At 37.0% G+C, this 12,885-nt stretch overlaps 1 protein-coding gene and 1 long non-coding RNA gene across 4 annotated transcripts in view; one reads left to right on the plus strand and one right to left on the minus strand.

Moving 5' to 3' along the window:
- Window positions 1-1,067: 1,067 nt before the first annotated feature.
- LOC123505610 (ubiquitin-like protein ATG12) overlaps window positions 1,068-12,885 on the minus strand; it is a 115,998-nt gene continuing 104,180 nt past the window's right edge. The window contains exons 3-4 of one of the 3 annotated variants that reach the window (XR_006675211.1): window positions 3,069-3,169; window positions 2,264-2,571 (exon numbers count right to left, since the gene is read on the minus strand). Coding sequence is in view for 2 of the 3 variants with exons in the window: in XM_045257143.1 (XP_045113078.1) it covers window positions 1,336-1,419 (84 nt within the window). In the remaining variant the exon portion in view is untranslated. Of the gene's footprint in view, window positions 1,420-2,263; window positions 2,572-3,068; window positions 3,170-12,885 lie in introns of those variants that run through there. The other 2 variants (XM_045257143.1, XM_045257144.1) reach the window with 2 other exon arrangements.
- On the plus strand, window positions 1,303-2,675 carry LOC123505612. The gene is made up of 3 exons (XR_006675213.1): window positions 1,303-1,570; window positions 2,077-2,133; window positions 2,426-2,675. It is a non-coding gene; the product is annotated as an uncharacterized LOC123505612 (long non-coding RNA).

A 12,885-nucleotide genomic window follows, 5' to 3' on the forward strand; every position in this document is an offset into this window, starting at 1 on the left:
TCAGCAAGGCCCAAAGTTTTCTCCCAGACTCTTTGATTTCCTTTTCCAGACTTGCAACTTTGTAATTTACCTCCTTTCTTTCCACTTCCTGACTTTTTTCCATTCAGCCTGCTTCTCCATCACTTTTCCTAGAGATTCTCCACATTTTTCGCAATTCACTTTAATTAGCTTAACTTCCTCTTTCAGTGCTTCATTTTCCTTCTTCATATCGGCACAGTCTTTCTTTACATTGTCATAACTCGTTTCCAGGCCCCCATACTTTTCAAACAGTTTTCAATTTTACCTTCCAACTCCAGAATTTTCTTCACATAAGCGCTCTTCTCCATTATTCCTTGAAATCCTGTGAAGTCTGATTCATCTTTCGAGTTCACGGCCGCCATGTTGCTCAGATGTAAACAAACCAGCTGATGGCTCAAACGCAGGCTACAGTTTATATTTACCTTCCCTGGACATTATTTTGCTAATCAACAGTTAACATGACTATATGGAGACGGGACAAACATTACCAGCTCCTTTCCCACCTTGGTTACTCTTAGGCAATGGTAACTGTAGAATTAGAGATGATTGCTCTGGAGCTCAGCGACCACCTCCGCCATCGTGTGTGTGTGTGTGTGTGTGTTTTCACGAATGTTACAAGGCGGGACACATGTAACTTATCTTTCGAGAGGGAGAGGGGGAGGGAGGAAGGAGATGGGAGGAGGAAAGGAGATGGGGAGGAGGAATGGAGAGAGAGAGAGAGAGAGAGAGAGAGAGAGAGAGAGAGATGGGAACAGTCTATGCCATTGGGTAATTTTAGACACAAGGCGGGACGCATGTAGCTTATCTTTAGTGATTGGTGGAGACAAGGATGGTGGGAGGTGCACTAGGATTTTAAGGACAGCATACGGCGTGTGTAGTTGGTATCCAACACATTATACAGGACAACTGAACTGAAGAAAGCTCAGAAAAGAAATATGACGCCTATGTAGGCGTCACCGTATATGCTACTGGGGCTTCATGACGCCTACATAGGCATCACCGTATTGAAGGGGTTAAGAGTTTCTTCTTTTTTATTCTAAGTTTTCATGTGAATATATTAACCTAACCAATGTTATACTAGAGATTTTTTTTTATATGTTTCATATTGTTTAAGCTATCATGTCACATATCATTATCAAACAATGAATCTTAACTTAACCTTATACATGACATAACCTAAATGTTTGCAGAAATTAAATTAATGCATCATACTGATTTCAAGTACTGCATTGTAAGATTGAAATCTATATTAATTTCAGGGCCCACAAGAAAACCTGCAGCGTTGTTGAGAGGCATCGGGCAGCTGAAGCGACATTTTCACATGCTACACAGTGAGATTCGAGTTGGTCCTCCATCCAAAGTCTGCCAAATTGTAGAGATTTGTGCACTGCTGCACAACATCTGCAAAGCAAGAAACATCATTCTTCCTGAGGAAGAAGAACATCTTGCTGCAGCCAAGGATGGAGGCAACGAGGAGCGACCCCCAGCACAGAAAGTTCAGTCGCCATGAAGGAATCCTTTACAGGGATGAATTTGTTGTGCTTCACTTCAAGTAAGTAACACAACCCATAATGCTGATTATAGTAGCATTCTTCAGTTTTTTCCCCTCTGTCACTTTGTTATTTATATTTATGTCTTGTTATATGTCTTGTTTTGTTGTGTATGCACTGTTATGTTGGTGATTTCATCTTCCTTGCCTCACTCTCTGCCTGACTAGTTACCCACTATTGCAAAGATAGAGTTCTTCACAGATACCACAGTATCACTGTTCAGCCTTACAATATTTAAATGGGTTATGATGAATGTGTATCTCAGCTACATCTAAAAAAATAATTAACACACTTTCACAACTAACTTAATGATTCTTTCTTAATTATTTTTTCACTGATTTTTATGAGTGTGGCACTGACTACATTATCAATTGTTCTGTAGTTATATATATATATATATATATATATATATATATATATATATATATATATATATATATATATATATATATATATATAAAATGTGCGATACAACAACAAGCAGTAAATCAGTGTCTTACTTTTACAGCATTGATGAGTGATGAGACACCAGTGTCATGACTGCTGAGATTGGTGTTATTCTCATGTAAGTAGTTTTTTTTTTTCTCTCTCCCATACCTGAAGTAGATTGTAATAGGTTGAGCATATAGAAACTGCAGTTAATTTTGTGTTAACACTAATATTTGGTTGAGTGGTTACAAACAAAAACAAATAGCACATTATTTATATCTTTATTACTATTTTTTATTTGTTTGTTTCAGGTACTCTAGTTTTTGTGTGTAGTACATGTACTTAGCCTGTTCTGCTTCTTGCTTCCTTTCCTGAGCCATTATAGATTCTTCAAGGAGTGCAAGCTCAAGCTTCCTTTTCTTCTGCAGGTGGATGATCTCCTCCTCATCCACAAACACCAGTGATGTACCAGGCAAGTCTGGCCCCTGTTGGTGCTGCAAGTGGTGTGGCAGGTGCCTCCTCCTCAACACCCACTGCCTTGGTCACCACTTCTCTCTGTTGGGCTGCTTGTACACTGCTGGCATCATTAGTTCTAACTTCAGAAACTAAGCTGATAATGTTTTTGGTTTTATTGCTAAGGACAAAAGTAACAGAAACCAGTAAATCTAGCTAAGGGTACAATGTGTTTGACTTAAATCTTATTCTGTTTGAAGGAAGCCCATGTCTAAGAAACTGTATATCCCTAAGACTCGTTATCATTAACACATTCACCCACTACAACACATACTTATGAAGGGGGAGAAGGGATAGGAATTAAGTTAACTTTATTATTTTTTTTTCTTATTACTGTTTTAGCTGTTTGGTTAAAGAATGAAAAAAAATAAATAAATAAATGAAATTTTCTCAACACTAGATAACAAATTTACCATTGTGTTTAACCGTAAGTTGTAAACTAACTGGGAACACGAGTATTTTGGATTGCAGACATTTGAGACAACATTATGGCCTAATATTGCTATATCTACAAGTGGCTTATCCTTTGTTAAGGAAGGTGCATTCAATGATGCTTGCCTTATTGGTACACCCATGAATAGAGACATTCTTGGGGTCCAAAATCTCAAAGATTAACTCATCGAGCTGGGAGAGAGGAAGGTTGGCAGGAGGTCCACCACCTGGAAAGTATAATATAATCTTATTGCTAATGAATTGCAAATACAAATAAATAATTTATAAAGAACGTGTTTTCACATAACATACGTAACTCAGATGTGTGGTTGGAGTAATATTATTTGTCAGAGATAGACATTGCATCATAATTAGTGTGTGCACTAAATGCATCCACTTCACAAAAAAAAAAAAAAAAAAAAATGCAGGAAATGGCTGGCACTTTAATATATTAATCATTAGTACAAAACTTTCAATGTTGCTGCTTCCAAATTTAAAACAGGAACAGTTTACTGAAATTTATTCCTTAAAGTGGTTAGGTTCCATGATCTAAATCTCAAGTGACCTTAACAGTAGACCTGCTGAAACCTATTAACCCGTACAGCGTCAGCAGATCTGAGACTTTGTGATTTCGCCAGTGCTGGCCACATCATGGATTTTTTTTTTTTTTTTTTTTTTTTTGTAACCTCTCTTAAATGTGAAACAAATGAAAATGACAGTCATTCCTCCCAGAACTGACTGGAAGTGGTATTAATTGGTGCGAGATGTTTTGCGTAAAGGTTAGCGACTTAGCAAAGCCTTATGTGATTAGTTTATTCGCTTCCTTGTTTCTCACCAGTCGATCCCCGAGTTGGACACATGCATAATATCGTTCCTGAGTTGAAAGAAAAACAGCATTTCATGTTTTGCTGTTTGGGAGTGTTTGTGGCTAAAAATAGACACGAGATATCATGATGGAGTGTCGCCTTTCGTGGTGCAAATATTTTCCGAGTAATATGTACTTGTTTTTCCTTATAACAAAGCGATTGGAAAATTCTTATTTATGTCATACAAAGTTTTTACTACCACAATATAACAGTTACCAAAAACATCTGAAATGGTAAGAGTAAGTAATGGAAATTACGCTTCGTTCATATTAGCGGAGTTGAGGCGTCAATTTCCCGCTACACCAAGCTGATGGCAGCAGAAACTGCTAAAGTTCAGATATGTAATAAATAAATACAGGGAGCATTCATGTTAGCAGGGACGAGGAGGCAGCATGAGCAATGTCTACAGTGCATGATGGCAGTATAATGGTAGGTTTTGAGGAAGCAATACCTCCGAAAACACGAGGAAGCTCGCCGACGTATCTCATACGTCTCTGACGCCCGGTTCGCTCAGAGTAGCTGACGTATCTCGTACGTCTCTGACGCTGTACGGGTTAATTACTCAAATTACTAGTAAGCTTCCTTGCAAAACATAAATAACCATAAATAAATACTTTTCTTCAAGTGAAATTGCCTTACCTATTCAGTGCTTAAAAGGAATAATAAGATAAACCATATCTTTTGTTAGGGTGAAACTATGAAATTTCTATTAAGCTCTAAAATATTAAAATCTTGCTGCAACTCACAAACAAATATAACACAAAAAATAGCTCCCAAATCAATAGCTCTTACCTGTGGCAGTCATGGCTTCTCTCTGCTTGCGGGTGTTCCGTCTTGCCTCAGATTTTATAATATGCCAATGTTTCTGGCACTCCTCAGTGCGGAAAATGTATGACACCGCAGACACCTCCACATTATTGCTCCTCCAAGCAGCATTTCTGGCTTCCTTGGAGCAGCCAGCTGTGGAGAAGTTGCTCCGGAGTATTTTTGTGAGAATTTTGTATAGGTGGGCCAAATGAAGGTGTCCAGTTCGTCTTCCTGTTCCTCTTCTTGTCTTGAGTCTCTTGAGTAGCCATGGTACGCAGTCGAAGTTGGCGCCAAATCATTGTTATTTTGACAAGATGACAACAGTGGTGGTAAATTTATACCTTCAATTATCAAGGTTAAAATGAAGAGGTGATTGTTGAAAACTAACTAAATATGTTTTTTATTTTAAAATATAATTTTTACGTATTTTCACCCGTTTCTTGCGAAATTCCTAAAAAAACATTACATAACGTCTGCTCTGGTTAGCGGTGTAAGCGCCTAAAGACGGTTACTTAACAAAGCATCCTGCTAGGAAAGATTCTTAGCGCTTAAGTCTCGGAGGTTAAGTACTTTTCCTAACTAAGACTTTATCTTTGTGGAGTTTTATAAGTACGGCCCCTAGGCTTTATGCTCGTGTGGACCCGTCTCCATATCTACACTTATCCAATTTTTCTTTAAAGCTTTGCACACTCGTTGCTGACACCACTTCTTCACTCAAACTGTTCCATGTCTCAACACATCTTTGTGGGGAAACTAAATTTTTTAATATCTCTCAGATATCTTCCCTTTCTCAGCTTTTTACTATACGATCTTGTGCTTCGAATGTCATATTGTTCTCTCAGGATCAGTTTCTCATTATCCACTTGGTCCATTCTGTTGTTCAATTTATAAACTTGTATCAGATCCCCTCTCTCCCTTCTCTGTTCCAGGGTTGGTAGATCCATAGCCTTTACTCTCTCCTCATATGTCATCCCTTCAAATTCTGGAACCATTCTTGTAAACATTTTTTGTAGTCTCTTCAGCTTCCTTATGTGTTTCTTTTTATGATGGATCCACACTACTCTTGCATATTCCAATCTGGGTCTTATTATAGTACTTATCAATTTCTTCATCATTTCTTTGTCCATGTAGTGAAATGCTACTCCAATATTCCTTAGCAAATTATATGTCTCTGAAAATTTTATCAATATGGCTTACCAGTTGATTGTTTTCTTCCATCATCACTCCTAAGTCCTTTTCCTTTTTACTTTCTCCAGTTCTACTCCATCTCCCATCTTATAGATTCCCATGGGTCGTCTTTCACTCTTTCCCATTTCCATGACATGGCTTTTGTCCACATTGAATTCCATTTCCTACTTTTTACTCCATTCCCAGATATTATTTAGGTCTTCTTACAGTATTTCACTACCCTCTTTTTGCTTTATAATTCTGCACAGTTTTGTATCGTCCGCAAACAGATTTATATAGCTGTTCACTTCTTCTGGCATGTCATTTATATATATGAGGAAAAGTATTGGTGCCAATACTGACCCCTGTGGCACTCCGCTTTCTACTGCTCTCCATTTGGACTTCATATCTTTAACTACCGTCCTTATTTCTCTCCCCCTCAAGTAATTTTCCATCCATCTCAATGTGCTTCCTTTTAAGCCACCCTTCTCCTCTAACTTCCATAGTAATCTTGCATGTGGCACTTTGTCAAACGCCTTTTTTAAATCCAAGTAAATACAGTCAACCCATCCCTCTCTCTCTTGTACTCTATCAACTTTTCTAGAATAGAAACTCAATAAAATTAGTTACACAAGACTGTCTTTTTCTAAAACCAAATTGGCTATTTGACATTAATTTGTTGTCTTCAAGGAGTTTGATCCATTGTTTCTTTATTATTCTTTCACACATCTTGCATATTACACTAGTTAGTGATACTGGTCAGTAATTTAAAGGTTCTTCCTTCCTTCCGCTCTTATATATGGGAACCACCTCAGCTCTTTTCCATTCTACTGGTACTGTTCTATTTTCTATTGAGCATTTTATGATGTATATAGGACTTGCTAGTTCTTCCCTACATTCTTTCAGTATTTTGCCTGAGACTTCATCTGGTCCCATTGCCTTCTCTTCATCCAGTTCCTTCATTAACTCTTTTATTTCAAGCTTGGTTACTTTAATCTCTTTCATATAGATTGTCTCTCTATTACGCTGTGGCCTTTCAAATTTGAATTCCTTTGTAAAGACCTCCTATAATTTTTTATTTAATAGTTCTGCCATACTTTTTGGGTCTTCCACCATCCTATTCTCTCCTTTTAACCTTTCCACTGTTTCTTTTTGCCTAATTTTTCCATTTATGAATCTATAGAACAATTTTGGTTGCTCCTTATATTTTTCGACAATGTCTTTTTCGAAGTTCTTTTCCTCTTCCTTCCTCACCTTAACATATTCATTTCTCGCTGCCTTGAAATTTTTGTTATTTGCTGGATTTCTATTTCTGCTCCACATTTTCCATGCTCCATCTCTTTTCTCCTTTGCCTTAGCACATTTTGCATTAAACCAATCTTTCTTTCCTTCTTCTTTAGGTCTATATTTCGGGACATATTCCCTGACTCCTATTTTGTATATTTCCAAAAATAATTTATATTTCTCTTGCATTGTCTCTGAGTTTTCCATCCCCTCCCAGTCTACGTTTTTAAAATAGTTCTGAGATTCTCAATTTCAGCCTTTCTGTAATTTAATAGGTCTCCTTTGTATGAATCGTCTCTATCTTCCTTTCCCTCTTCTATATCCATTTCTAATATTACATGGTCACTCTTTCCCAATGGGCACTTATATCTTATATCATCATTCATTTGTGTACCCCTTGTAAAAACTAGATCCAATCTCGCCGGCTCGTCGTTTCCTCTGAATCTTGTGCATTCCTTTACTCTCTGGTCCATCATATTGTCTATCATTAGGTTCAAGAATCTTTCTCCCCAGGCTTCTTCCCCCATACCAATTTCATAATTTTCCCAGTCCACTTCTTTACAGTTGAGATCTCCTACTAATATCACTTTTCTCCTTTCTTTAACGATTCTCGTTAGACTCCTTATTGTGTCATCTATCATGTCTTTATATTCTTGATTGGTCCATGAATTTGTTTTTGGTGGCACATATGTTACAATGATTGTTAACTCTTTTTTATTAACCCCTTCAAAACGGTGACGCCTATGTGGGCGTCATGAAGCCCCAGTAGTAAATACGGTGACGCCACGAGGCCATGTTTCTTTTCTGAGCTTTCTTCAGTTCAGTTGTCCCATATAGTGTGTTAGATACCAACTACACAAGCCGTATGCTGTCCTTGAAATCCTAGTGCTCCTCCCACCATCCTTGTCTCCACCAATCACTAAAGATAAGCTACATGCCTTGTGTCTAAAATTACCCAATGGCATAGACTGTTCCCATCTCTCACTCTCTCTCTCTCTCTCTCTCTCTCTCTCTTCCTCTCTCCCCATCTCCCTTCCTCCTCCCCTCTCCTCTCGAAGATAAGTTACATGCGTCCCGCCTTGTAACATTCGTGAAAACACACACACACACACACAATATAGACCAAAAAGAGAAAAAGAAGAAATGAAATCAGTCAAAGACCTACTGAAGAATCTTAATGACGAAGATAGGCAGAACTTCGAAGAGGAAGTAGAAGAAATAAACAGAATGGGACCATATCAAGAAGGAAAAACGAGACCAATTAAAATACTACTAAAATCATAAGCAGCAACAGAAGAAATATTACATAGAACATTAAAACTAAGAGAAACAGAAGGCTGCAAGGATATCTATATAAAGAAAAATAGAAATGAGGAAGAAAGGAAGAGATATAATGAACTGGCAGCAGTAGTAAAAGAAAAAAATAATGAAAGGTCAGAAGAGGAAAAAAAGGCATTTTTTTTGGAGAATTCTAGGAGAAAGGATAAGGAAATGGTATATAAACGAGAAGAAAGAGAAAAAAGTGGAACAAGTTTAACTAAAAATGATAAAGGCAAAAGACTAAAAATGATGTATACGAACATAGACGGGGTTTTATCAAGTATACTAGAATTAAGAGATTATATAAGGAAAGAAAATCCAGATATTATATGCCTGGCTGAAACAAAACTAAATGAGGCAATCATAATAGATTTGGATAATAGGTATAATTTATGGAGAAGAGACAGAGTGGGTAAAGGAGGAGGAGTCATGATAATGTTAAGGTAGGAGATAGTGATCAACCAAGTGGAATGTGGGGAAGGAAAAGCAAAAGTATTGTATATTAAGATGCATATTAATAAAAAAGAGATAACAATCATTGTAACATATGTGCCACCAAAAACAAATTCATGGACCAATCAAGAATATAAAGACATGACAGATGACACAATAAGGAGTCTAATGAGAATCGTTAAAGAAAGGAGAAAAGTGATATTAGTAGGAGATTTCAACTGTAAAGAAGTGGACTGTGAAAATTATGAAAGTGGCATGGGTGAAGAAGCCTGGGGAGAAAGATTCTTGAACCTAATGATAGACAATATGATGGACCAGAGAGTAAAGGAATGCACAAGATTCAGAGGAAACGACGAACCGGCGAGATTGGACCTAGTTTTTACATGGGGTATACAAATGAATGAGGATATAAGATATAAGTGCCCATTGGGAAAGAGTTACCATGCAATATTAGAAATAGATATAGAAGAAGGAAAGGAAGATAGAGATGATTCATACAAAGGAGACCGATTAAATTACAGAAAGGCTGATATTGAGAATCTCAAGAACTATTTTAAAAACGTAGACTGGGAGGAGATGGAAAACTCAGATACAATGCAAGACATATATAACTTATTTTTGGAAATATACAAAACAGGAGTCAGGGAATATGTCCCAAAATATAGACCAAAAGAAGTAGGAAAGAAAGATTGGTTTAATGCAAGGTGTGCTAGGGCAAAGGAGAAACGAGATGGAGCATGGAAAAGGTGGAGGAGAAATAGGAATCCAACAAACAAAGAAAACTTCAAGGCAGCGAGAAATGAATATGTTAAGGTGAGGAAGGAAGAGGAAAAGAACTTTGAAAAAGATATTGTCGAAAAATGTAAGGAGCAACCAAAATTGTTCTATAGATTCATAAATGGAAAAATTAGGCAAAAAGAAATAATAGAAAGGTTAAAAGGAGAGAACAGAATGGTGGAAGACCCAAAAAGTATGGCAGAACTATTAAATAAAAAATTCCAGGAGATCTTTACTGAAGAATCCAAATTTGAGAGGCCACAGGGTAATAGAAAGACAATCTATATGAAAGAGATTAAAGTAACCAAGCTTGAAATAAAAGAGTTAATGAAGGAACTGGATGAAGAGAAGGAAATGGGACCTGATGAAGTCTCAGGCAGAATACTGAAAGAATGTAGGGAAGAACTAGCAAGTCCTATATACAACATCATAAAATGCTCAATAGAAAATGGAACAGTGCCAGTAGAATGGAAAAGAGCTGAGGTAGTTCCCATATATAAGAGCAGAAGGAAAGAAGAATCTTTAAAATACAGACCGGTATCACTAACTAGTGTAGCAAGATGTGTGACAGAATAATAAAGAAACAATGGATCAAGTTCCTTGAAGACAACAAATTAATATCAAATAGCCAATTTGCTTTTAGAAAAGGACGGTCTTGTGTAATTAATTTATTGAGTTTCTATTCTAGAATAGTTGATAGAGTACAAGAGAGAGAGGGATGGGTTGACTGCATCTATTTGGATTTAAAAAAAGGCGTTTGACAAAGTGCCACACGCAAGATTACTGTGGAAGTTAGAGGAGAAGGGTGGCTTAAAAGGAAGCACACTGAGATGGATAGAAAATTATTTGAGGGGGAGAGAAATAAGGACGGTAGTTAAAGATATGAAGTCCAAGTGGAGAGCAGTAGAAAGCGGAGTGCCACAGGGGTCAGTATTGGCACCACTACTTTTCCTCATTTATATTAACGACATGCCAGAAGGAGTGAACAGCTACATAAATTTGTTTATGGATGATACGAAACTGTGCAGAGTTATAAAGCAAAAGGAGGATTGTGAAATACTGCAAGAAGACCTAAATAAGATCTGGGAATGGAGTAAGAAGTGGAAATGGAATTCAATGTGAACAAAAGCCATGTCATGGAAATGGGAAAGAGTGAAAGACGACCTATGGGAATCTATAAGATGGGAGATGGTGTAGAACTGGAGAAAGTCAAAAAGGAAAAGGACTTAGGAGTGACGATGGAAGAAAACAATCAACCAGTAAGCCATATTGATAGAATTTTTAGAGAAACATATAATTTGCTGAGGAATATTGGAGTATCATTTCACTACATGGACAAAGAAATGATGAAAAAATTGATAAATACTATAATAAGACCTAGATTGGAATATGCAGGAGTAGTGTGGACCCCTCATAAAAAGAAACACATAAGAAAATTGGAGAGGCTACAAAAAATGGCTACAAGAATGGTCCCAGAACTTGAAGGGATGACATATGAGGAGAGACTAAAGGCTATGGATCTACCAACCTTGGAACAAAGAAGGGAGAGAGGACACCTGATACAAGTCTATAAATTGATCATCGGAATGGACCAAGTGGATAATGAGAAACTGATCTTGAGAGAAGAATATGACATCCGAAGCACAAGATCGCATAGTAAAAAGCTAAGAAAGGGAAGATGTCTGAGAGATATTAAAAAATATAGTTTCCCGCAGAGATGTATTGAGACGTGGAACAGTTTAGATGAAGAAGTAGTGTCTGCAATGACTGTGCACACTTTTAAAGTAAGATTGGATAAGTGTAGATATGGAGACGGGGCCTAACGAGCATAAAGCTTAGGCCCTGTAAAACTACAACTAGGTAAATACACACACACACACACATCAACCAGTAAGCCATATTGATAGAATTTTTAGAGAAACATAATTTTCTAAGGAATATTGGAGTAGCATTTCACCATATGGACAAAGAAATGATGAAGAAATTGATAAGTACTTTAATAAGACCCAGATTGGAATATGCAGGAGTAATGTGGACCCCTTATAAAAAGAAACACATAAGGAAGTTGGAGAGACTACAAAAAATGGCTACAAGAATGGTTCCAGAATTTGAAGGGATGACATATGAGGAGAGACTAAATAAAGGCTATGGATCTACCAACCCTGGAACAAAGAAGGGAGAGAGGAGACCTGATACAAGTTTTTAAATTGATCTACGGAATGGACCAAGTGGATAATGAGAAACTGATCCTGAGAGAAGAATATGACATTCGAAGCACAAGATCGCATAGTAAAAAGCTGAGAAAAGGAAGATGTCTGAGAGATGTTAAAAAATATAGTTTCTCGCAAAGATGTATTGAGACGTGGAACAGTTTAAATGAAGAAGTAGTGTATGTAACGAGTGTACATACTTTTAAAGTAAGATTGGATAAGTGTAGATATGGAGACAGGGCCACACGAGCATAAAGCCCAGGCCCTGTAAAACTACAACTAGGTAAATACAACTAGGTATATACACACTCATACACACACACACACACACACACACACACACACACACATACAAGATTAGACCTAGTTTTTACAAGGGATATACCAATTAACGATGATATAAGATACAAGTGCCCATTGGGAAAGAGTAACCATGTAATATTAGAAATGGATATAGAAGAAGGAAAGGAAGATAGAGATGAATCATACAAAGGAGACCGATTAAATTTGAGAAAGGCTGATATTGAGAATCTCAAGAACTATTTTAAAAATGTAAACTGGGAGGAGATGGAAAACTCATTAACGGTTCAAGAGAAATATAACTTATTTTTGGAAATATACAAAACTGGGGTCAGGGAATATGTCCCGAAATATAGACCTAAAGAAGAAGGAAAGAAAGATTGGTTTAATGCAAGATGTGCTAGGGCAAACGAGAAACAAGATGGAGCATGGAAAAGGTGGAGAAGAAACAGAAATCCAGAAAATAAGGAAAACTTCAAAACAGCAAGAAATGAATATGCTAAGGTGAGAAAGGAAGAAGAAAGGAACTATGAAAAGGACATTGTCGAAAAATGTAAGGAACAACCAAAATTGTTCTACAGATTCATAAATGGAAAAATAAGACAAAAAGAAACAATAGAAAGATTAAAAGGAGACAATGGAATGGTGGAAGACCCAAAAAGCATGGCAGAAATGTTAAATAGTAAATTTCATGAGGTCTTTACTAAGGAATCCAAATTTGAAAGACCACAGGGTAATAGAGAGGCTGTCTATATGAAA

The sequence above is a fragment of the Portunus trituberculatus genome, chromosome 18 (assembly GCF_017591435.1).
Source record: "Portunus trituberculatus isolate SZX2019 chromosome 18, ASM1759143v1, whole genome shotgun sequence".
NCBI lineage: Eukaryota > Metazoa > Arthropoda > Malacostraca > Decapoda > Portunidae > Portunus > Portunus trituberculatus.